General features: G+C 40.1%; 2 protein-coding genes across 2 annotated transcripts in view; both read right to left on the reverse strand.

Annotated features, from left to right (window-relative positions):
* Positions 1 to 21,874, reverse strand: part of S100A8 (S100 calcium binding protein A8) — a 238,774-nt gene that overhangs the window by 134,727 nt on the left and 82,173 nt on the right. The window lies entirely within an intron of this gene.
* The window catches only part of SPAG17 (sperm associated antigen 17), a 131,297-nt gene that overhangs the window by 22,894 nt on the left and 86,529 nt on the right, over positions 1 to 21,874 (reverse strand). The window contains 11 exon segments of the mRNA XM_059675513.1: positions 683 to 810; positions 2,474 to 2,604; positions 2,709 to 2,854; positions 5,195 to 5,383; positions 6,199 to 6,350; positions 7,980 to 8,124; positions 9,861 to 10,078; positions 12,688 to 12,847; positions 14,464 to 14,642; positions 16,651 to 16,768; positions 18,175 to 18,350. Coding sequence (XP_059531496.1) covers positions 683 to 810; positions 2,474 to 2,604; positions 2,709 to 2,854; positions 5,195 to 5,383; positions 6,199 to 6,350; positions 7,980 to 8,124; positions 9,861 to 10,078; positions 12,688 to 12,847; positions 14,464 to 14,642; positions 16,651 to 16,768; positions 18,175 to 18,350 — 1,742 coding nt within the window.

Below are 21,874 nucleotides of genomic sequence, written 5' to 3' on the forward strand. Positions count from 1 at the left end.
AGAAGATGTTCAAGCCTGCAATGTATGGTAAAAGAAATAAAACAGATTAGCTGGTCAGGTGTATCTAAATCTACAGTGTCAAAGTCTTCAAATATAAAATTCCAGCCCTAACCAGTTTGGCTCAGTGGATAGAGCATCGTCCCGCGGACTGAAGGGTCCCAGGTTCGATTCTGGTCAAGGGCATGTACCTTGGTTGTGGGCACATCCCCAGTAGGGGGTGTGCAAGAGGCAGCTGATAGATGTTTCTCTCTCATGGATGTTTCTAACTCTCTATCCCTCTCCCTTCCTCTCTGTAAAATCAATAAAATATATCTTAAAAAATAAAATTCCATAAGCCCATTCACAACTTACATAATAATAAAAAAATATATGGCCCTAACCAGTTTGGCTCAGTGGATAGAGCATCGGCCTGCAGACTGAAGGGTCCCAGGTTTGATTCCGGTCAAGGGCATGTACCTTGGTTGCAGGCATATGCCCAGTAGGGAGTGTGCAGGAGGCAGCTGAATTGATGTTTCTCTCTCATCGATGTTTTTAACTCTCTATCCCTTTCCTTTCCTCTCTGTAAAAAATCAATAAAATATTTTTTAAAAAAAGAATGAATATATGTGAGAAGACCTGAGACTCTGGTTCATTTATGAATGGATATGCAAATTTAGTGACTTTTCAGCTAGAAAAGTTATACCTCTACTGGGGGAAATGTCTCCCATGTCCTCGACTGGAGATTCGGAGGGACAATTGTATCGAGCTCTTTCTTCATCAGCCATGGCGATGCTTCACAAAAAGGGCGAAGGACAGTGATGCTGAGGGCACCTTGTTGAAAGAGAGTCATCAGAGGGTCACTTTTCTATCAAAAACATTCTGAAAATTTCCATGGGCATTCACTAAATTCAACAACCACTATTTGATAAGTGAGACATAGCAATGATGCTTAAGGTCCTTAAGATCTCAAAAGAAAGGTGGCTTTTAGTCACTGCAACACCTACAGACTGGATTTAGATGACCTGAAAGTACTCATTGTCCTTCAAAACTCACATCCACGTCCTGTCTATCCCACCACTAAACATTTCTGGAGTTCAGCACTTCTTCCCTCTCCACTGTCCCTCCTTAGATCATTCACCTCCGAGAGATCCTATTTGGGATTGCAGCAAGGACTAGCTTTTCTGCCCATAACTACTCGGCGAGTGAACCTTCCCCAGCAGTCAGGGTGACGGATTACCTTAAGCCATGATTTCAGCTATTCATTGACTTACCATTGCTCACAGGATAAAACTGAGTCTTTTTTAATATTTTCTCACCCCTGCCTCACCCTGCACCATTCTTCCTTTCTGAGCTTCAGGTACTACAGCCTTTCCCCCATTTTCTCCAGTGTTTTATGCTTCCTGCTTTGTATTCTCTCTTCTAAGATAGCTTTCCCTCCCATCTTAATGAACTCCTACATATCCGCCAGCTGTTGGTTCCAGTGTCTTCAGGGAAGACTTCCATACTCTCTTAGCTCACCACTGTATCCCTAATACCCAGCCAGTGTTTAGCACATGGTGGGTTATCAAGTAGGTGCTAGTTAAATGCAATTTGAATTCTTGTTCTCACACAGTTCCATACATGCACTGTACAACCAGTGAGAGCACCCCACTCTCCACATTCACAAAGAGCATGTGCACTGATACCATGTTAAGCGCCCAGCCTGTTTTGTCTTCCAGACTGAAAGTACAGTATCAGTCACCGGTGACTGACATGGCGCTCAATGTGATACACTAAAAGATCTAACTGCACACAGATGCAGGTATATTTATAAACAAGCACAAAATATATCCTACCAACCAGAGAAAAAATTAAAACACAAACACACATACACTTAGACTCACTAGAACATTAGTTTGGTACACAGATAAAATGCAAGTTTATATCTATGTTTAAATACACATATTACATACACGGATGATTCAAACTTAATGCAATATGTGTCTCTAATCTTTACTCACAGACTTTTTTTGAAATTGAAAGTAATATAAATGTCCAATGAATACATGACAAAACATATTTCAAGTTGGCTTTCTAACTCACATATCAAATGTACTTTCTCTTTTTATTCTATTAAATTCATTAAGGTAACACTGTCAAAATGACAGAAAATTAACTTACAGGGGATATCCTACTTTTCTTTTCTTTTTCTACCAAGATTAAACAAACACATAAATAGGAACCTAGGTACATACATAACATACTTAAACACAGATACAAATCTGCATATGGGTAGGAGAGCGACCTCATCCTCCACCGTTTACATAGGTTGACGCTCAGATAAATCTTGGTCTGAGCACCAATAACTATAGATATAGGTTGACACAGTCAGGTAAAAAGTAGAATTGAAAAGTGAGCAAAGGGAAAAAGTAGAGACGACCTGGGCGTGGACTGGATAGGAAAGGTGAGAGTTTGGGAAGGGACACAGTGAGCTCCAGCCTGGTAGGCTTCCTACCTGGCTGCTCCTGCACTGGCTCTTGAAGAACTACGGTAGTTGGTTCTCCGTATGCCAAGGACAGGTACTCTTCAATGTCACTGTCTCGAAGAAGTTCCACTCCTGATCCATCGGCATAGACAACAAAAAACCTATTTGAAGAAATAAAAATTGAATCACTTGACGTATTCAGTTAAAATGCCCCTTGAACTCCGAATTAAAAATAAAAGTCCTGGTATTATTTTTATCGTATTACCTGGGGACATGTTCACCAAAGATTTGCAGATGATTCTTATGAAGGTGAGCAGATGATAAATTATCATAGCCTTCTGGACTTGCATCTAAATGATCTTCCAAATTGATTTCAGGTAGCCTAGTTGATACGCTACCATCAGCCATGACCTAAGGGACAAAGTATATTAGCAACTGAAAGAAAAAAACGCCATAAAGCTTACATTTCTGCTGATCACACTTGAGAAGTAGATGATTTTTTGTATTCTCAGAAAATCAGGTATTTTTATTTATTTATAAGGTATTGCTCACTAAGTACAGATTCATAAAATTGAAAACCTAATAGCACATGTTCACTCACAAACCACACCTAGACTGTGAAAACAAATTAGAAAAACCAGAAATCCCCTGAAGAAGGTGACTAGGAAGGCAGAGGTCTCCAAACCTTATCTTCTGAGGATCAGTTCAAGGAACTGGGATTTAAACATGGAGGAAAGGCTGGTCATGTGCTAGTTGTCTTGAAAGATTGAGTGACAGCATGGAAGAGGTTTATATTCTGCGACTCCAAGCACAGAATTAGGATGCATGGAGAGAGTACATAGGGAAACAGATTGAGTATCAATATGAGAGGGAAACATGCTAGTCCTCACTACTGTCTAGATATGGCTTGGGTTTTTCCAGAAAGCAGTGCAGTCCAGGCTGAAAGACCACCATAGAGGATGGCCAAGAAGAGCATCAACGCCTAGAAGAATGCTTGGCCTGGATAACCCATGTGTTCAACCTAGAAGGGCTGGGCTTTCAATTTAAATTCATTGTAAATTTAAATTTGTTAGGAGCCTAAATTCATGCTGTGAAGAGCTTTATTTGCTTAGTACAAAAAAAAACCAAAACAAACAAACAAACAAACAAAAACAAGCTGGATCACCGCTTGTTTGAATAACAAAACAAAGTTGGGGACTCTGTGGTATGGTTCCAATCTAAAATAACTGCACCACCAACACACAAAATTCCACTCTTGGGTGAGGAGTGGGAAAAAAAAAGATAAATGCCTAAAGGAGGGGTTGACAAACCTTCTTCCACCGCCCCTGCCCCCAAAGGCCAGATAGTAAATAGTTTAAAGTTGGTGGGCCATAGAGCCTATGTTGTAACTACTCAACTCTACCCTTCCATGACCAGAAGCCATGAACCAGTAGGCATCGCTGTATTCTAGTAAAACTTTATATAACAACTAGAGGCCTGGTGCAGGAATTTGTGCATGGGTGGGGTCCCTCGGCCTGGCTGGGAATTGGGGCTGATCAGGGCCCTCTCACCTAGTCCCTCTTGGGGCTGATCGGGGCTAGCCTGCTGGGGGGAAGGACCATGGGAAGTTGGCTGTGGGAGCGCCCTGACCATCAGGGGACAGCTCCTGCATTGAGTATCTGCCCCTGGTGGTCAGTGTGTGTCATGTGACCGGTCAACCAGTCTTAACAGTCACTTAGGCTTTTAGATAGATAGATAGATAGATAGATAGATAGATAGATAGATAGATAGATAGATAGATAGATAGATAGATAGATAGATTAGATAGATATGTGGATAGATAGATAGATAGATAGATAGATAGATAGATAGATAGATAGATAGATAGAGATAGATAGATATAGATAGATACTGAAATTTGTATTTCCTGTCATTTTTTAAAATATATTTCTTTATTGATTTCAGAGAGAAGGAGAAGGAGAGAGAGATAGAACCATCAATGATGAGAGAGAATCATTGATTGGCTGCCTCCTGCACACCCCCTACTGGGGAACAAGCCTGCAACCCAGGCATATGCCCTTGGCTGGAATCGAACCTGGGACCCTTCAGTCCGCAGGCCGATGCTCTATCCACTGAGCCAAGCCGGGTAGGGCTTTTTATGTGTCAAGAAACATTATTCTCCTTTTGATGTTTTCCTAACCACTAAAAAATATGAAAACAATTTTTAGCTCATACAAACAAATGGCCAGGGTTTGCCAATGCCCGGCCTAGAGGTAAGTTTTGCTTTTGAGGGACAGAGAAACAGAAGGTCGAGTTCTGTCCGAGTAGCTAAACTCCACTTCAGGCCCCCCCGCCCCATCTTCATCCCCACAGAACCCCCATTAACTGAAATTCTCACCGTGGATTCTCTGCCTGCTGTGCATGCATTTGCTTTTACTTTACCCTGGACACAGACCACTCTTCCACCATTCCTTTGTGTTGGCATTATTTATAGATGTTTAGTTTTTTCCACTGTTTCATACACTATGTTTTAATTAATTACTTGGCTTTAGCATTTCTACCATTCCAATAGCTGGGCTTTCTATTCCCTACGCAAGTACACTTGATAATCAAAGATACTGACATTCGCTACCACTTGCCCAAAGTATTGGCAGTTAGTAGATAACTTACTCCAAAGCTGCTAAGGTAAAAAGCTACGTGGAGGCTCTCTCATGTGAAATATCTGAAAAGCAAAGCCATAGCCTCTCTTTCCAAACTAATGATACATTTTACCTCAAAGGTGTTTCCCTCTGGGTCCAGGACCTGACAGATAACCTCTGAGGTGTGCTTCATGATGTACATGCTAGCTCTCAGCTCCTCACGGTTTTGGAAAGGATGGTATATATCACTGCTTGATTCATGGCAATATATAGCTGAACAATCCCTATCAATATAGAGACAGCCTGTGTTTGGAGGTAACACCTGGAAGGGTATCAGAAAGAGAGAAATTATTTTAAATTTCTTAATCAAATTAAGGAATTTGAAGAATCATTTTAGGACAAAAATTATTCACAGATCTCTGCCACAAACTGTATTTCTAGGAAGAAAATCTGAGAATTTAAGATTTGGGAAGGACTACCTGATAAGGAGGTGCACTGAATAATTAGCATCTAATTTGTCCCAAGTCCTCATATTTCATCTACTTACTTCACTATTTCTTTTCTTTTTTTAATTTTCTTTTTTTATTGCTTAAAGTAATACAAAGGGTATTACATATGTGTCCATTTTCCCCCCCCCCACCCTAGACAGTCCCCTAGCCTCCCCTATCCCCCAGTGTCTTATGTCCATTGGTTATGCTTATATGCATGCATACAAGTCCTTTGCTTGATCTCTTACCCCCCTACCTCCTGTCCCCCAACCCTCCCCGGCCTTCCCGCTGCAGTTTGACAATCTGTTTGAGGCAGCTCTGCCTCTGTATCTATTATTGTTCAAAAGTTTATAATGGTCTCTATTATCCATGAATGAACTTACTTCACTATTTCTTTCAAGTAATTGCTGTACTTTCTTATTTCAGATGTTTAATATAAAATAATAAAAACATTTTAACTGAAGCAAAATCACGTGGCCCTATTTAAACTGTTGAACCCTTCATGATCTTGGGCAGGAGTCATCTCCAAGAGGGTCCACATGGCAGGCATGCTCACTGCCCTGGTTCAGTGGGTTTTCTTAGTTGAATGGACATTTACCTTTGGCACTCCTTTTCCTCCTCCCAATGCCACTTCTCCCCCAAGACCTACCTGGTATGTTCCCTGTGGCTTTGCAATAACAGATGTCCCATCCCCAAAGGTGGCACAGCATCTACTGTCCTCGCAGTTGGTGATGACAGTGGCATAGTGTGAACTTTCTATCCGCATGCACTTCACCTGCCTAGTGGCAGTCACCTGAGGACCTTCATCTGCGGGCAAATGCATGGCAAGCAGATCTGAGAGCATGCACACATTGGAAACACGCTGCTTGCTAATTTTGCTCCTGTCTCCCGGCTGCCTGGACTGGAAGTTGAGACTGAGTGCTGAGAGCTCACTCCACAAAGCAGGAGTGCCCAGGTTCTCCCTGGCAACATAGAGCAATAATCCCAGAGGATCTTTTCAGACTTAGTGTAGTGTGCTGTTTAATTCTCACTACTCTTTTTACTTTGAAAAATTGAAAACATCCGGAAAAGCATAACTACTCAATCAACATTTGCACTTGTTAATATTCTGCTATATTTGCTTCAACATTTTTAATATGTACATAAGAATTTATTCTCAGTTTATTCCCTTCTCTTGCAATCCATTTATATACTTTTATATAAAGACCCGATGCACGAAGATTCGTGCAAGAATGGGCCTTCCTTCCCCTGGCTGCCGGCACTGCCTTCGCTCCTGCCGGAGCCACCTTTCTGCCTTCCCATGCTGCCCAGAGGCCCACAGCAGCTGAGGTGGTGCAGAATGCCTGCATCCCGCCCTGCCCCTGGCCACTTGGTGCCTATGTATGCAAATTAACCCACCATCTTTGTCGGGTTAATTTGCATACTCACTCCTGATTGGCTGTTGGGCAAGATACAGTCAATTTGCATATTTCCCCTTTGTTAGTGTAGATGCATACCAAAACAATGTATAATATTTTGTGTGTTTTAAATTTGCATGTTATATGTTACTCTGTATCATTCTGCAACTGCTTTTCTCAGCCTTGTTTTGAGACCTTTAGCCATTTTGATATACTTACTTGTGTGTACATGTATATTGTGTGTGCACTTCTTTCCTTTCAACTGCTATATAGTATTCCTTTGTAAGTATATACCACCTGTTATTTTTCTGTTCTGCTGTTGATGGGCATTCATGCTTTCCAATATTTTAATATTATACTCAGTGTTGTAAATAGCACCCCTGCACCTATTTCTTTATATAAATGCATAAGAGTGTTGTTCTATATCTACCCAGGTGTGGAGTTAGTGAATCCTATGATAGGTACCTTTACAATTTCCTAGATATTTTTAAATTGCCCTCCCAATTGACTCTTAATTATCACTCTGTCTAATGGGGCATAAAGACACCCGCTTTTCCCACTCACTTGCCAATTTCATTGCACTTAATTTGGCAATGAAGCATTAATGCATGAAATAAACTCTGGAATTAAAGAAAAGGAAGTCAGGTAATAATTTTTCTCTAAAAATCTTGTTCAGATTTAGGTTAGGAAGGCTGGTAGGCATTTAGAATCTTTGAACAGGTGCCAGTTGCTTAGCAGCTGCAGCTGGCCTGAGGCATGCTTGGAATTGAAGGGGGGCCTAGCTGAGTTCACCTATTTATTCAAATTTGATTCCTTAAAGATCTAAGAAATTAAGTCTGAGAGCTAATGTCCAGGACAGTTGAGTCATGATTTTTAAATTTTAGTTGCCACCATAGCAGACTATAGGTTTTTGGGAATGAAAATGGAAAAGCCACTATTACTACCCATGAGCCAACTAGAGCTGCTATCTCTCTGCCTATCAAATTCTAGAGACTTATAAAATAATGTCACATACTTGAAAAAAAAAGCATACTTAGTTCTTGATCACTCAAACGAATAAAATTATCTTCATAAACTTGGTAAAAGGTTGTGATTCTGGTCCCATCAGCATGGTCCACTATCCGCGTGCCATCCTGCTTCTCCACGATGATTGCTTTGTCCTCTCGAGTGGTCATAACCTGGACACAAAGGCAGGGCATTTTGTTTGGTCAGTGGCCAATCCCAAGTGTGCTCATTTTCACACCCTGGGGAATATCATCAATGCCTGGTTATGTATTTATAAGTGGAAGCTTTATCTTATCTACTTGGTCTGACCTTTACAATAAACCTGGAAGGCAGAACATTTAGGTTGAGAAGAGGTTAAGATACTTGCTCAAGGTCACCCGGCAAGTGCCAGGGCTGCTGCTGGATTAAGGCCTTCTGACTTCAAAACTGATGCTCCTTTCAGGGTCACATATTTGTGAGTGAAAATTTAACATCAGGACTGGCCTGACCCTGGTCTGGCTGGGGAAATGTCCCCAGGTCATGCTTCCTTGGAAATTAAAGATTGAAGGTGAGTGTGGCTTGTTGAGCCTGTCATGCATGTTATGTGGGTTGTCTCGTTTCCTTAGAACAGAGCATGAGGATTGGTGGGGGCAGGGGCTGAGGCTTCTCTGAGCCAGGTTGGTCCGTACCCTCACATACTCCTGTGGGTGGCTGCGCAGTGATGTGTGGGCCTGAGGGTAGCAGAAGGAGTGTCTGTAGCTGGTGGCTGGGCCTCCCAGCTGGATGAGGCTGCTGCATTGACCACACTGATATCCTTCCCTAAAGCTGAGGAAATGCAGTTGAAATGAATGCCAATTGTGTTCTGGTAGTTTGATTGTCAGTTTTAAACCATAATCTCTTCTGTTCTAGTAGATAATGTAAGTCATCTCAACAGCAAGCAGACATTTTGCTTTGACCAGCAGCACGTGGTTGTAAACGGGTAGGAAGTCCACAAACCAGAGATAAGACACCTAGGAAATTCTTCGTCTTGTTTAGACTCAGAGGGTGTTGCAAAGCTCCATATAATATGTCAGAGGACTATCTGAGGGATAGAAAGAGCCCAGTGTTCAGTCACCAATGATTGTTCTAATCCTGGCTCTCTCACTTCCGGGATGCATACTCTTGACCATATTATGTAACTTGCTGAGACTCAATTTCCTCATCTGTGTAACAATATTCATTGGTGTAAGGACTAATGAGATAATGTTTGCAAAATCCCTAACAAAAAGTCCTGCATATAGAAGGTGCTATTTATTATTCATGTGAGGAATTTCAATTTCACATCCTAAACAAAACCATTATTTTCTATATCACTCATAAGGTACCTATTTTTATGCTACAAATGAAATGTTTTGTACAGTTATTCTGTGGTGTCTTGAATTTTTTAATGTGAGAATTTTCTTAAATATATTAAGTTCTTTGAAATCAATGTTCATGAACAAATTCCTACCACTCACATCAGGTGCACACAAAGAATTAAGAATAAGGCATAGGCCCTTATTTCTATGAGGTAAGACATATACACAAATGCATTCAACATAAGGAAATAATGACATTATTAATCATATGTCTTAAGAGTGGTATAGAAAATTCATTACCTGTCTCCATTTCAAAAATTAGTATTTCATGATGATGTTCTATGCTGGTTAAATAAATGGCAAAATGTTTTAGATTTGGGGAGAAAGATCCATCTATTCATCCATTCATTCTTCCTTCCATCCATCCACCCATCCATCCACATACTCACCCACCCACCCACTCACCAACCTACTCACTATTAACTATTTAAAAAATTGTTATTGAAAATTTACTCTTTTCAGGCACTGTTCTATGTGGTGTTTCAAAATTCTCATGATTTAGGTAATTTTGCAATATAAACAGTTTGCCATACCGTTCCAGTGACAGGATCTGTGGCCTGAAAAGATAAAAATGGTGCTAAGCCTGCTATTTTTTCTGATCCTTTGGTGCCAATCCGATTCCCTTCAGGTGTAGTTGTAAACCAGGTGCCCACGTGAGTCTCCACGGGAGTCACTATGTGAACCGTTTCTATGGGAGGTTCATGGATTTCACTCTTGTGTAACACCGCAGACTGATTTTTGTGACCTTTTCCTGCAGAAGTTTAAGTAAAATCAAACACAACAATATAACTATAATGTCGATTATATGAATCATTCATTGCTAAGTTCAGTATAAAAGACATTGTGACACAGAAATTCTAAGTAGTATTTCTCAATTATATTATTTCTCAAATGATGAAAATATCAGGTCATGAATATCTTAATCTTGGTACTTGAACTTTGGCTGGATTCTTGTCACCTTCCTCCAAATATACACGTGCATATATACAATTCACTCTCTATGACATCATACGTATTCTAGCCCATTTCTGCACACTTTGAGTTTTGCTTATATCTTCTGGATCACACTTTCCAATTTCAAACTCGTGTGGGCAGTATCTAAGATGAATGGAACAGGATCCTGAACAAAATGCAGAGGAAAGGCTTCGAATGTGCCAGGGGTCAGGATAGGGGTGGTCCTTTCATGACAGGTGTTTAGGAAGCACTGGTAAAATACAACCTCTAATCATGGATGCATCTAAGAAAGCAACCCAATTTAAAAATGGGCAAGATATATTAATAGATACCTCACTGAAGACAATATATGGTTAGTAAATAAGCATATGACTAGGGATTAAAATTAAAAAAAACAATGAAATATCACTACAGACCAATTAGAATGGGTAAAATCCAAAAAACTGACACCACCAAATGCTGATAAGAAAGTGGGGCAACTGGAACTCTCAAACATTGCTGGTGGGGATGCAAAAATGATATAGCCACTTTGGAAGACAGTCTGGCAGTTTCTTACAAAGCTAAACATATATGGAATATGCTCCTAGGTATTTATATAAATGACTGAAAATATCCTGTATAATAAAAGGCTAATATGCAAATTGTCCCTCTTGACAGGGAGTTTGACCAGGGGGAGGGGCTGGCTGGCCCTACCTCCAGGGCCCCCCCCCCCCCCCCGCAATCGGGGGCAGGGCTGGCCAGCCAAATGACTGTGGCTCTTCCCGCTGGAAGGTCCCACCCCCAATCTAAATCCCCCACACCGATCAGGGCCGGCTGGCCGGACTCCACCCATGCATGAATTCATGCACTGGGCCTCTATTGTTCATATAAAAACCTGCATGCAAATGTGTAAAAGCAGCTTCATCCCAATTGCCAAAACACTGGCAATCCAGAGTAGGGGAAAAGGAGGCATACAGCTGTGAGTACATGAAACACAGAGTTTATTCTTGTGGCATTACTTATTAGTTACTGAATTATTTTCCATATGAACAACTGTGAACTTACTTTTGTGTCACCCTGGATATCCATCAAAACGTGAATGGATAAACAAATTTTTGCACATATATATAACAGACTGTTATTCTGTTAATTAAAACAAATGAACTTTCACGCCATGAAAAGTCCAGGAATCTTAAATGTATGTTACTAACTGAAAGAAGCCAATCTGAAAAGGTTACATACTAGAGGATTCCAACTATATGGCCTGTAGAAAATGTAAAACTACAGAGACATTGAAAAGATCAGTGGTTGTGAGGAATGGTTCAGGTTGGAGGAGAAGAGAAGGATGAGTAAGTGCAGGAGAGGGGATTTTCAGGGTGATGAAACTTACTGTGTGCCCTCTAATGGTGGATTCATGGCCTTATTCTTTGTGTAACCTCATAGAACTGTACAACACAAAAAGCGAACTTTACTGTAAACTACGGACCTGAGTTCATAATAATGTATCAATACTGGTTCATCAATTGTAACAAATGTACTATACTTTCAAGATCTTAAAAATAGGGAAAATTGTGAGGCAGGAAGAGAGGAAGTATATGGAACTCCCTGTACTGTGCTTTCTGCTCATTTTTCTCTGTACAACTAAAATTTCCCTAAAAACACATGAGTTAAGAAAAAACAAAAGCGAATGCATTGCCCTAGATGGAAGGGCTGTGAAGAAACCTGGAGTACACCTGCTGGAGGCAGAAGCCCTTTGGAACCAGGATGGGCCGTTAGAGAAGAGGCTACAGACCACCTGCACACCGAGTCCTGGAATCAACAAGAGAGGGAGCCCTTGAGCCGGGAAGTTTAGAAAGCTACAGGGAGCCCTCAGTTCCCTTCTACCAGGGGCCTTCTGCTACTGCCAAAGGAAACTCTGCTTCACTAAATTCTGAGTTAACGAAAAAGGAATTCACTTTGCTTCCATACAAGATTACAGGGCACTGTGATGCGATGTGTGAAATTGACAAAAAGACTAAATCTTGGTCTCAGATCATTAAAGGCCTATGAGAAATTGAGAAAAAAATGTAACACATGAAAGACAGTGTGAGTCAGAGGTTAGCTGCTCAGATGCAAATCCCAGCTCTACCACTTACTAGCTAAGAGACCACCAGGAAGTTACTTCTCTGTGTCTCATGTCTCAATTTCCTCATCTGTAAATTGGTATCATTAAAATATGTACTTCATAGGGTTGATATGAGAATTAGCTGATTTAATACAGAGTGGGGCATAGGGAGGTTTACAGTTGTGAGTATGCAAAACAAAGTTTATTTTTATATTCTTATTTATTAATTATTGTATTATTTCCATACAAACAACTGTAACCTACTTTTGCTCCACCCTGTATTTTAAAAATCTATTAAATCCACTGGAGGCTTTGGTTATTACCTTTCTTTGGGATGACAATATCTGATGGTATTGTTTCTGACTTTTGCTGAGAAACCGAGTCCATCAAGTCTCCACTGTGAGGAGTTACTGACATTTCAACAGGAGGACAAACAGGCCCTGAATCGGGACTACTGCTCACAGAGCCATCTGCAAAGAGAATCTGAAGGAAAAGCATAAATCCAGCATTCTCAGAAGCAAGGAAGAGGCTGGTTAACAATTAACAGTGTGGGTGAAGCTGTAATAGATTAAAATGAATCCACAGAAATGCTATTTGCAGACTTCCAGACGCAACATTGGAACTCAGAGTCTACAGGTTCATAACCAGCACAAACATATTACTTTGTTTTCCACTTACCTTCTATGCTATTTGTTTTATTTTTTTATTTCCTGTCTTTTATTAGATTGACTTTTTAAAATGTTTTTTTCTTTATTCACCCTTCCCCTATGTAATTGGGAAATTATCCAGTTTCAATTTTTCTGACTACATTTAAAACTTTATCACATATTTAAATGCTTAGTTTCTATCAGTATCTATCTAGTATATATTGTATCCAGAGGCACTATTGATACATACTCTATCCAGTATCAGTATTGATAGCCTCCCAAATAACAGAACAAGAACTGTCAATGTTGCTAATAAGAAGTCCATCTTAATTCTTTTATATGTAACTGGTTTCCACAGGAAGCTTTTGGGATTGTCTACCTATGCAGTCCTAAAATTGTACTATGATATATCTAAGTAATCTTTAAACAATTAGTATCAATCCTGATTGGTACTTGGTAGTCCTGTTTAATCTAAAGTATTTTTTAAGCTCTAGGAAAATTTACTATATTGTTTTTCATTATTTCTCTCCCCTCCCCTTCATTTTCTTCTTCTGGAAATTCAATCATATAGATTCCTTTTCAATGTTTTTTAACTTATCTGTTCTTCATAATCCAGCCCCCCCATCTTTCACAATTGTTATTTTTAATATCTAAGAACTCTATTCTTTCCATAGCAACTTTTAATTTATTGAAGAGAAAAAGAGAGAGAGAGAGAGAGAGAGAGAGAGAGAGAGAGAGAGAGAGAGAGAGAAACATCGATCTTCTGTCCCAAAGGTGGTGTACACGGCCATATTTTTCACTGAGAACCCCTCTCCCTTCTTGGGGCCATATGTGGTCAGAGGATGCTCTTCCTTGGGGAGGGATGGAGCAGGGCACATGGCTTCCGGGTATTATGGTTTCTGGTTTCACCCTCCAGGTAGCAGTGAGTTACCTGGGGCACTGCCCTGATTTCTGAGCCCAGAGCTCCATTTGTGAAACATCTGTGTTAAAACTCCCATTTAAAAAATTTTGGTGGTTTTGTTTTTAATATGTTTTGAACTTTTCATTTGTTTCTCCATCATTTGAATTCCATCTGACTTGAATTTTTTAGCAATTCTCTAAGCCTTCCGATCCATTGATGACACATTGTGTTGTTCTCTAGTACAGTTATGAATTTGCTATTTAAAAGTATTTTTCTAGTATTTTAAGGTGTTTTGAGAGGGAGAGAAGGTAAACTCTGTGTTCAGTCTATAATCTTGGATCATATGTAGAATGATATGTTTATTTGTATCCTGTATGGCACAGATAGTGTGTTTTCTTCTCACTATACTACTTTTTATTTGTCATTTTCAAGTGTCATTCTATTTTCAAATGAGTTGTTTCTCTTCTATGTCACAGTACTGTTCCTTACCCATAGCTTGTTTGTATTTTACTTTGCAGCAGGAAAGAGTACTTTATCTCACGTCCTCTTACCTGTGTGGATCCATCTAGCATATACTTGACCACGGTGCCTTGCCTGGTGATAACCCTCGATGCCTCCTGCTCCACTGGGGGCAGCACCGTTTTATAGAAGTCATAGTGCTTTATCCTCTGGGGGTAGCTCTGTCGGACCATGATGTCCCAAGTGGGTTCCTCATCCTTAACATATTTATCTTAAAGAAAAAAGAAGCCTACTGTGAACTGGGCAATGCTGTGTGGCTGGGATTTTATCTTCTTGCTTAGTTTTTTTTAAAAAAATTATTATTTTTTTTTGTCGATATATAAGTAATAGGGCAGTTTCCATATATGCCAGAGGCCCAGAGTACTGGTTCTTTGCTGCCTTTGTCAAATGTAGTAAGGTCATCTACATGCACTTAATAGGTACCTTCCCCATGGGTAAGCCATTCTCTCTAATGAAGTCCAGGACATCTCAGGGCAAAATTAGGAAAGAAGCAAAATAATGCTGCCTTAGATGTCACCTTTTCTGTCACCTGAGTGTAACCTCTGGATGCCCAAATGCTCCTCTCGAGTGCCCTGGTTGCCTGGAGCCCCAAGGGAAGTCACTCGTGTGACATTCTCTGCCTATGTCCAAGGCTGACCCTGACGAAATTATTGCTACTTTATGTTGTAGTTATGTTCAAGCTTAAATTAGGATATTTACAATATATGAAAGACTTTTAAAAGATTATGTGTTCCAGGCAGAGTCATTATTAACCCCATTGTCTGCCTAGACATAAGGATGAAAATGTTAGACTATATAATAAAACTAATAGAAAAGACAGGTGAAACAGGTATTAAGTTGGGGTTTGATAACAGGAACAAGTAAATAAGCAAATAAGCAAAATGTCCTTGAACTTGAAAACATCTCTCTTAGTACACTCATAGCATCTTTAACTTCGAAAGACCTTAGTGGCCATTCGTCTTGGTAGCACACACTGTGGGTCCCCTCACGGAGAACCCAGACCTCTAAGAATCCTTGGAAATAGAAACAAGAGTCCATAGTCTATTTCTAATAATATATAAAGCCTAATGAAAAGTGATATTGAGACAAAAGAGATCAACTACATCTAGTTTCTTTTCATTTGTCTGGCAAGTAAATATGACATTAAATTGTTTTTAATAGGATACTCTTATCCTTTGATAGCTACACTTTTCAAATATGGCATACATTAGGGAATTATAATAAAGATGATATTTGGTTGTGAAAAAAATCAGGATCCACTGATATAATAGTTATCAGATGAAAAAACATGGTTCAAAGGCAATAACTGAAAGGGCCATGGAGTTGGTTAGAACTCAAGTCCTAGTTCAGTGCTTGCTTTGCTGCACTTCCCTACTTCTACAGAAATAGTGGGTCTCCATGTAAATAATATTCAAATTCAATGGCCCATCAGGTTAATTAAAAAAGCCCCACTTTTACTTAATCATCTTAATAGATTAGGAGCCATATGCAAAGTCAATAGAAATAATAGACTATAAAATTATATACTGACCTGGGAATAAGACAGGTTTTCTTCATCATTTAACCTGCACTTATCTCACTGTACTTTCTTTTGACCAGACCAGCAAAATACTGTATCTGTGGCCCATTATAGAAGCAGGAAGATAGAGCCACACAGTAGTTGTTAAGAGCATTTGCTTTGCCATGACTAAACCAAAATGGCATTTTATTTCTTTCACATAGGACTTGAATGACTTGGGGAATGACCTCTTGAAGCCTCACTTTCTTTATTTTGTAAAATGGAATTATTAGGACTTAGCTTATAGTTGTATTTTGTCATATATGGTAAGTACTTAGATAGTTCCTGGTCCATAGTATAGCCCTAACTGGTTTGGCTCAGTGGATAAGAGCATCGGCCTGCGGACTGAAGGATCCTGGGTTCAATTCCAGTCAAGGGCACATGCCTGGGTTGCAGGCTCGATCCCCAGTAAGGAGTATGCAGGAGGCAGCCAATCAGTGATTCTCTCTCATCATTGATGTTTCTATCTCTCTCTCCCTCTCTATTCCTCTCTGAAATCAATAAAAAATATTTTTTAAAAATGATTATTTATTATCCTATTGTTCATTATCAACAAGTGTGTATAATAGGCAGGAAAATACACAATTTCAATGGTGATTTAACTGTCTTCTACATGAGTTTTTGCTCCCCTGCCTCCCTACCCCACCCAGTTAGCACTCACCTGTTGACTCTTGCCCAATGAAGGTCACTAGGAGTCCATTGGGGCAAGACACATTTAGGTTTGGGAAGGTGGGAACAAAAACAGTCTCTTGTAAAACAGGTTCTGGTTCTGCTTCTTCCTGTAAATAATTTCGCATGTGAATAATTGCTCATCTTTTTATAAATTAGTTATTGATTTATTATGACTGAGCAAAAACTTGCTGAATGCTTAAGATATGACTTGCCCAAGACGATAAGGCCTTGTAAGGATAATGAGTCTCCACCCTTTATGCAACTTACAACCTGCTTGTAGAATGGCACACAGATATGTGAAACAGTTAAATAGTACTCAAATGGTTGATACATCTTTCCTCAGAAAAGGGAGTTTATGGCCTAGCTGGTTTGTTCAGTGGATAGAGCATCAGTCTGTGGACTAAAGGGACCTGGGTTCAATTCAGGTCTAGGGCACATGCCTTGGTTGCAGGCTCAATCCCCAGTAGGGGATGTGCAGAAGGCAGCCAATTAATGATTCTCTCTCATCACTGATGTTTCTATCTCTCTCCCTTTCCCTTCCTCTCTGAAATCAATAAAACTATATATATTTTAAAGGGAGTTTTCAATATGCCAATAATTAGAGAAAAAGTCATGGAGGAGCTGGGGCCTGAATTAGGCTTTGATAGAGGCTTCTGTTTGCATATGTAGGTGTAAGGGCAGACCAATCTCCCTGATACCTTTTTTGTGCAATTGCTAAAGTTTGAAATCTAGAGACATTAATGCTATCAGGATATGTGTCCTTATTTTTCTATAATGAGCACACATTGATTTTGTATTCATAAAAATAAGTGAAAATAATAGATAATTAAAAAACTATTTATAAATGAATGAGCATTTGGTTGTATCTACTTAAAAATGCTAATTAATTTTATGCCAGCTATGCCTGAACACCTTGTTTGGTTATGTGTGCTCTGGAATGAAAGTTATTCTGGAGCACACATCCAATCCCTAATGATAATTTCTATCTTTCCACTTGGCTTTCTTTTGTTAGCCACTAAAATCATTCCACTGACCTCCCATTGCTGGATCTTCAGTTTATTCTAACTAGTCCTTTAATATTGATTACAAACAATGGAAAGACCTGAGGAGCAAATGAATAGCTATAGTGAGATTGAAGCAGTTTGTAGAATATTATAATTTCACCTCAGAGGAGGAAATTCAATGAGACTTCTCGCTTCTCATCTGACCAGGCAGAGCACCAAGAAAGGAAAGGGGGCTCAGTGATAACTATGGCCATGTGCCCATTTACCCAACAATCAATATCGGAACAAAAGAGCTCTCTCTCTCTCCCCGCTCCCTCCAAATCAATCAATAAATTAAAAGTTGCTATGGAAAAAATTCAAGAGTTCTTAGATATTAAAAATAGCAATTGTGAAAGACGGGGGGATTATAAGGACAGGAAAGTTAAAATACATTGATGTAACCCATAATTTTTAAAGAGCTGACATTGAGGCAGAAGTACACTTTAGAATCCATGGCAAGGTCCACTCACCTTTTTTTCTTCTTCTTTTGGGTGCTCCTCCTCTTTAATAGATTCTTTGTGTTTTTCTTTGACTTTTGTTTTCCCTTTTCCTTTAACTTGAGGAACTGGCACTATAACAGGAATTACTGTTGGAAGAAGTGCTGATGGGATATTCAACATTGCTTCCAACTGAAGATCCTTCTCCTCTATAAGAAGAAAACAAGGAAATTAGACATTCATATTACATATGTTTATTAAATAAAATTTACATCTCATTCATTTATACAAGTTGGCAATAATTTTTACCTTGCTGAATGTGACTTATTAGTTGGATAGATTTCAGGCATAATGTAGTTGATTTGAAAATCAGGATTATAGATGAAATATTTGAGGTACTTAATGCAATTATATATTTGATGGAGTCATTGTTTCACATGTTCTTGCCTTTCCATCTACATTTGAAAGGCATATTGATAGAGCAGTAACCATCTCTTCATTTAATTGAGACATATTTATTGGGAGACTATCATATACAAAATATGTGGAGTAGTGATAAATAAAAAAATATGTAAAAGAACTTACGAAGCCGAAATAGTCAAAATAAGATCTGCACTCAAATACCTTCAATACAAGGACATATTAAATAGTAACATAATAAGGGATACAAACAAGGACATTCAAGAAAGACAATTTCTAGTTGAGATGGTAAAAGACATTTTCTCATAGCAGATTGATTTTATTTGCGTTTTTAAAAATTGTCAGAATTCTAAAAGGAGAGCTGATCTGTGGAGAAACTGTGTTCCTCACATCTTGAACTTTATCCTCCTCTGGGTTCCAGGCTAACACTCCCACCTGGATCTCCTTTTTTCTCTCTCGGGTCCGTTTTGTTCTTAGTCTCCTTTCCTGATTCTTCCTCTTTTGTCAATCTGTTAAATGTTGCTAGTTTCAGAGGGTTTCCCCTTATCCTTATACAACAGATGTCCTCTACTCTGGCTGTCCATGATAATTACTCATGGAACAAAACAACAACAACAAAAACAGCAAATGCTCAGATCCCCACCTTGACCTACTGGATCAGACTCTCTGGGAATGAGGCCCAGGCATTTATATCTGTGAAACATCACTTGCGGTTGTAATGCTCGCCAGGGCTGAGTCTCTTCATGAGTGATCTCTTTCAGGACCAGGGCTCCAACTGCCATCAATGTACTGCTAATGATTCCAAAATTTACATCTCCACACTTGGCCTTTCTTTTTTCAGCCCCAGATCCTTATTTCCAACTACTTATTAGATATCTCCCCCTGGTGGTGATACTGGACACATTTCAAACTCAGTAAGTCCTCTCCCAAGCTGGGCACCCCTCTCAATGCCACTACTAATCACACACCCTGTTCCCAAGTTAGACATTCAAATCATTCACATTTTCTCCTTTTGATTTACCCTATAGTATAGGCAAACTGTGGCTCACGAGCCACATGCGGCTCTTTGGCCCCTTGAGTGTAGCTCTTCCACAAAATACCATGTGTGGGCGTGCACGTATAGTGTGATTGAAACTTCGTGGCCCATGCGCAGAAGTCGGTATTTTGTGGAAGAGCCACCCTCAAGGGGCCAAAGAGCCACATGTGGCTCGCGAACCGCAGTTTGCCGACCAGGGCCCTATACATCCAAACAGTCACCAAGCCCTGGGAAATTTCTCTCCAATCATGCCTCTCCTATCTAATCTTAGCACCTTAGCTCAGATTCTCATTTTCTTATACTTAACTAGAGGCCTGGTGCACGAAAATTCATGCACTCAGGGAGACGGGTCCCTCAGCCCAGGCCCCTTGGGGGATGTACAACTGATGGCTTAGGAGCAGGCCTAAGCTGGCAGTCAGACATACCTCTGGCAGCCCGGGAGCCCTTTGGAAGGTGGGGAGCGGGCCTAAGCCGTTAGTCGGACATCCTTAGCGCTACCGCAGAGGCAGGAGAGGCTCCCGCTGCTGCACTGAGCAGCCATGAGCCAGCTTCTGGCTGAGCAGCGCTCCCCCTGTGGATGTGCACTAACCACCAGGGGGCAGCTCCTGCATTGAGTGTCTGCCCCTGGTGGTGAGTGTGTGTCATAGCGACTGGTCATTCCCAGTCATTCTGCCCTTAGGGTCAATTTGCATATTTTCCTTTTATTATATAGGATTATTGCAGTAGTTTCCTAACTGGTATCTGGCACCTCCAATACCACCATTTCAGCGCACTTTCCAAAATGTCACTAAAATTATGTTCCTAAAATGAAATCTGATCATTTAACTTTGCGTCCCTTACTTAGAGACCTCTGCCACTCCCTAATCATCCCAGACATGCGGTGTTCACCTTCCTCAACTCCAATCACACTCAACCTTTCACTGCTCTGTAAGGATGCCATGCTTGCATACACTAAGTATTTACATAAATGGTTCTAACTGCCTAGGACTCCCTTTCCTTGTTGCTTTGTCTGGATAATCCCCACTTCTCTCTAAAGTCCCATCTCAGATGCTTTACCTTCTGTCTGAAGTATTTTGTAGCTGTTCCCAGTACTATGTTTATACATAATTTCTACCACTGGCCCAGTTATTTCTCTATTTCTCTATGTCTGACCCATTAGAAGTACAGTAGACATATAAATAAGCAAATGGCATCCAGTTACAGGCAGCTGGAAACTCCTCATTCTCATCTAGATATTCTCGGTAAATATTGATTGAATACCTAGTATTATGTACCATAAATTGGATAGCCAATGATGAGTGAGACTACAAGGCACTAATGGGAAGTTCAGAAACCCTCTGAAACTTCCCATTAAGTACCTCAAATGCCTGGGCCTCATTCCCAGAGAGTCTGATCCAGTAGGTCAAGGTGGGGATCTGAGCATTTGCTGTTTTTGTTGTTGTTGTTTTGTTCCATGAGTAATTATCATGGACAGCCAGAGTAGAGGACATCTGTTGTATAAGAATAAGGGGAAACCCTCTGAAACCTCTGGGTACAATGTTGTGTGTTAGGTCTCTGATGGGAAGTGCAGAGCACTATAGGAACCTAGGAGAGAGGTCATCTAACACAAATGCCTTCATTCAACCTACACTTTGGCTCTACTGTATATAGTTTGCCTTTCCATAAAGTTGTTGTGCCTTTATACTACATAGTTGGTACACACGTTTCCTGGCACCTAGAATTCCCTGCCTTTGATTCTTTGCCTAGGCAATTCTCACTCCCCCCTAAAAACCCCAGTTCACACGCTACTGCTGCTTGATCTGTGCAGCATTTCTCAGTGCAAGTAACCTGTATGCTGAGACCTGGAGTGTGGGAGGAAATTTAATTGTTGAAAGTGGTGGTGTATGTAGGAGGAGAATGTGTTGTGAGCAAGTGACACAGCATGAGATGTGTGTTATAGATAAAAGAAAGCACAGTTTATAGATAAGAGAAAGCATAGTCCATTCAAGGAACTAACAGGCACAACAGGAACAGGGTAGGCAACAAAACAAAAATACTAACAATGTAGAGGGCTCCCTAACTCAGTAGAGATTACAATATTTGGCACAATATAAGGCCCTGGATTATAATCATCCACGGAAATGTGTGTCTGCAGAAACGGAAGTCCATAGTAAGGCAGATCATTAAATTACCACGATCTACACAGTTTTAAGCCAATATAGCACAGGGATTATCTTTTTATTTTCTAAAACTTTAAAAAAATCTGTTGTGGTTAGATCCCTGTAAATGCATGGGAAC

Source organism: Myotis daubentonii, chromosome 18, assembly GCF_963259705.1.
Source record: "Myotis daubentonii chromosome 18, mMyoDau2.1, whole genome shotgun sequence".
NCBI lineage: Eukaryota > Metazoa > Chordata > Mammalia > Chiroptera > Vespertilionidae > Myotis > Myotis daubentonii.